Source organism: Microtus ochrogaster, chromosome 10, assembly GCF_000317375.1.
Source record: "Microtus ochrogaster isolate Prairie Vole_2 chromosome 10, MicOch1.0, whole genome shotgun sequence".
Classification (NCBI taxonomy): Eukaryota; Metazoa; Chordata; class Mammalia; order Rodentia; family Cricetidae; genus Microtus; species Microtus ochrogaster.
The window spans coordinates 85,816,291-85,819,320 of NC_022016.1; the positions used below are offsets into that span (position 1 = coordinate 85,816,291).

The 3,030-nt window shown below is 46.6% G+C and overlaps 1 protein-coding gene across 1 annotated transcript in view; it reads right to left on the reverse strand.

Moving 5' to 3' along the window:
* Positions 1 to 1,360: 1,360 nt before the first annotated feature.
* LOC102002189 (preferentially expressed antigen in melanoma-like protein 7) overlaps positions 1,361 to 3,030 on the reverse strand; it is a 2,849-nt gene continuing 1,179 nt past the window's right edge. Inside the window, exons 3-4 of the mRNA XM_005353768.1 lie at positions 2,766 to 3,022; positions 1,361 to 1,919 (exon numbers count right to left, since the gene is read on the reverse strand). Coding sequence (XP_005353825.1) covers positions 1,361 to 1,919; positions 2,766 to 3,022 — 816 coding nt within the window. The remainder of the gene's footprint in view (positions 1,920 to 2,765; positions 3,023 to 3,030) is intronic.

Consider the following 3,030-nt stretch of genomic DNA (forward strand, 5'->3'; position numbering starts at 1 on the left):
TCATCTCCTGGAGGTCTTCATGTGCAGCTGACCAGTCAGAGTTGGGGGCCTTGAAATATAGGGCCCCACAGTCAGGTGACTTACAAGCTGAGTTTGGTGGTATTTATTAGAGATTCCACTAGTCTTTAACTGGGAGGGGAGAGGGGATGAGGGTGTAAGGGGCCAGTCATGATAAGCAAAACAGAAACAGACCACCCAAAGGAAGTTCTTTACTTCCAACCATTATCACCTGCCAGAGTAGAACTCAGCCACAGATAAGTTTAATAGAGGCCTGAGTCTCAGTAGTGTATTCTGACACAATACCAGGTTGAGGGAACAACCACAAACTGAGATTACCTGAGCACCACCCAGGAACAGACCATCCAAAGAAAAAGGCCTAAGATTCCAACTGTTGTAGATAGGATCATCTGTCGTGAGCACACTCACCAGGACATCTAGACAAATGCCAGCCAATCAAGAGCCCTGAACCTTAGAAACCCCTCACCTCCACCTTTACTGCTATAAAAACTGAGCTGGGGGCTCTGTTTATTCCAATATGTTGGACATGCGGAGAGACTGAGTTTGCAAATTTGCATAAAATAAAGGCTCTTTGCTTTTACACAGGACTCAGTCTCCTTGTTGGTTTTTGGGGGACTTCGTGGATCTGGGCAGACATAACAAGAGGTCCTAGGCCACTCTGAGCTTCATTAAAAAGAAAGGAAAAGAATGATGCTTATCCCCTCTTCCTTTGCTTTTTGTTGGGTTCTGTTCTGCTTCAGTCATCGTTTGTCCCCCAGCTCCTCCGAGCTTGAGTACCCTGGATTGCAATCTGATGCTCATTCATCAAAACTCCCTTCCTCAAACTTTGACTTTGAATGCATTGCTACATTGAAACCTTACATATAACCCACTGGGTGATGACCATATGGGAAGACACTGGTAGATTTGCTTCAATTCGCTTGGTTGTTGAGAGGTCTTAGTCAACCAGAGCTTAGACAAGACAGAATCTTTTCATTTCTCTGTCCAAAAGACTGTCCCGACCATCATCTTTCAGAGCGAGATTTAATGACGAAACAGCACAACACAGAGAGAATATCAGGTTCTCAGGATCTGTCTATTGCTTTCCTTTGTATGCAGGAGGAAGACTCTGAAGAGTCCTGACGGAAGCTACATTTGGAAATGTAGAACTCTCTTTCTCACTCCACAAGACACTTAACCTCCCCATCCAACATGCTCATCAATGTCAACCCTTGTGTTGTATCCCCACAGCACATAATTCTATTTCCATTGCACGGAGTAATGTTTAAAGCTGTGTTCTCGTGTCCCCTGGATGAGAGGCCTGTCCCTATGCCTCATTTCTCAGTCAGGAAGGAATTTACAGTCAACAATCGCAAAGTGTGGTCTCCAGTTCAAAGATGTAACGCTTACCACAGTCATAACAGGCACTGCTACCAAAGCAGATAGACGTGAACTGCCTTTCTGTGACGATTGTGTTCTTCAGCTCAGCACAACACTGGGAAAATTCCTCTACATTGATATAACCCAAGTGATTGTAGACCTCCTTGGGAGCAGGGTATAGCTCCTTGGTCAGCTGGCCTAGGTTGGCAGTGTGGTGGAGAAGTTCTTTCAGGACGTCGATTGAGAAGTCATTATCATAGAAGTTGATGCTGGTGAGCTGGGAACATTGGCTCAGGGCAGGGAGAAGGACCCTGAGGTCAGGGTCCTTCATTCTACAATCTTTCAGTTTCAGGGTCTTCAGAGTGCACGCAACACTCTCTAAGAAAAATCTGAGAGGCAAGAAATTCAAATTACTTAAAATGACCCCCCTCAAGTACAGATGTTTAAGCTGACAGTGAGTCCACTGGGCAAAGGAATCCAAGTCTGACTGTGAGAACTGGCAGAGGGAGATGGACAGGGACTCCAAGGGCGTCTTCAGGCACCTAAAGACAGACCAAGGGGTTAATTTGAAACACAGTGACGGGTTTGTCCTAGAGGGAGAAGAGACCACATAGCCAGGGTCAATGTGACCATGGGATGGCAATGAGCACACACTACAGCCCATTCGATTCTAATTACTCAGGACACACCACTTTCACCCTAGGGTGTCACCTTCATGATAGGACTGGCTTATTCCACAGCTACCTTTTCTAATCTTCAGTGACAAGCAGGGACTCAGAATTGCAAGGAGGCCATTAGGCTAAAGGGCCTACAGGACAGAGAAAGATGGGGCCCACAAGGCCACATCAGGTTGCCTCCTGAAGAATGACTGACTGACTCTGCCCCAGTGTCTGCACCTGTTCACTATTTGGCCGTGACTTTGACTCTCAACCCCAGCCTTTCCATTTCCTGTCCACTTAGGGCCCTCCCGCTCTCAACAGAGCCTTTACACTATTTGGGAATTAGGGGCAAGCTGGGATGTATTCCCCCAGATCTAAACACAGAGCTCACCTGGGAAACCATGCAGCTCTGTGTCCTCCCCATACTGTGTGCTCTTCTTTTTCCTGTTCCATCATATTAGATCAGACAGCATTGCGTGGAGGAAACTGCAACCCACCCTCACTAGATCTCACCCTGGCAGCTCAGACCATACAATCCACCGCACTTCATTGCTCGGCTTTCTGAGTGTCATCATGTGGGCCCTCGAATCGGTTAACATGGAATAAGACCATCCCTCCATATTCACTGTGAAATGCTTAGTGGCCTACAGATTCCAGGGGCCCACACTTTCTAATGTGGAAAAGAAAAGTTTACTCTGGTAGCTGAAACTGCTCTTCATCCTTTCTTACCTAAGCAAGAGTTTCATGTGGTCATTGACGAAATAGACATCATCCAGGCTAAGATGTTGGAGACAGCTGAGCTTGGAGAACACAGACATGATCTTGGTGATCCACTTGTCTTCCATGGCAGTGGTAATGCTTCCTCTGAAGATGCGGATGACCATGACTTTGTGAAGATGGCTCATCTTGCTGATGTAAGGAACAAAATGTGCCAGCGTGGAGAGATTGCACACTGTATTCAGTTCCAACTCCTTGATGAACTCTGGCTGTAAAA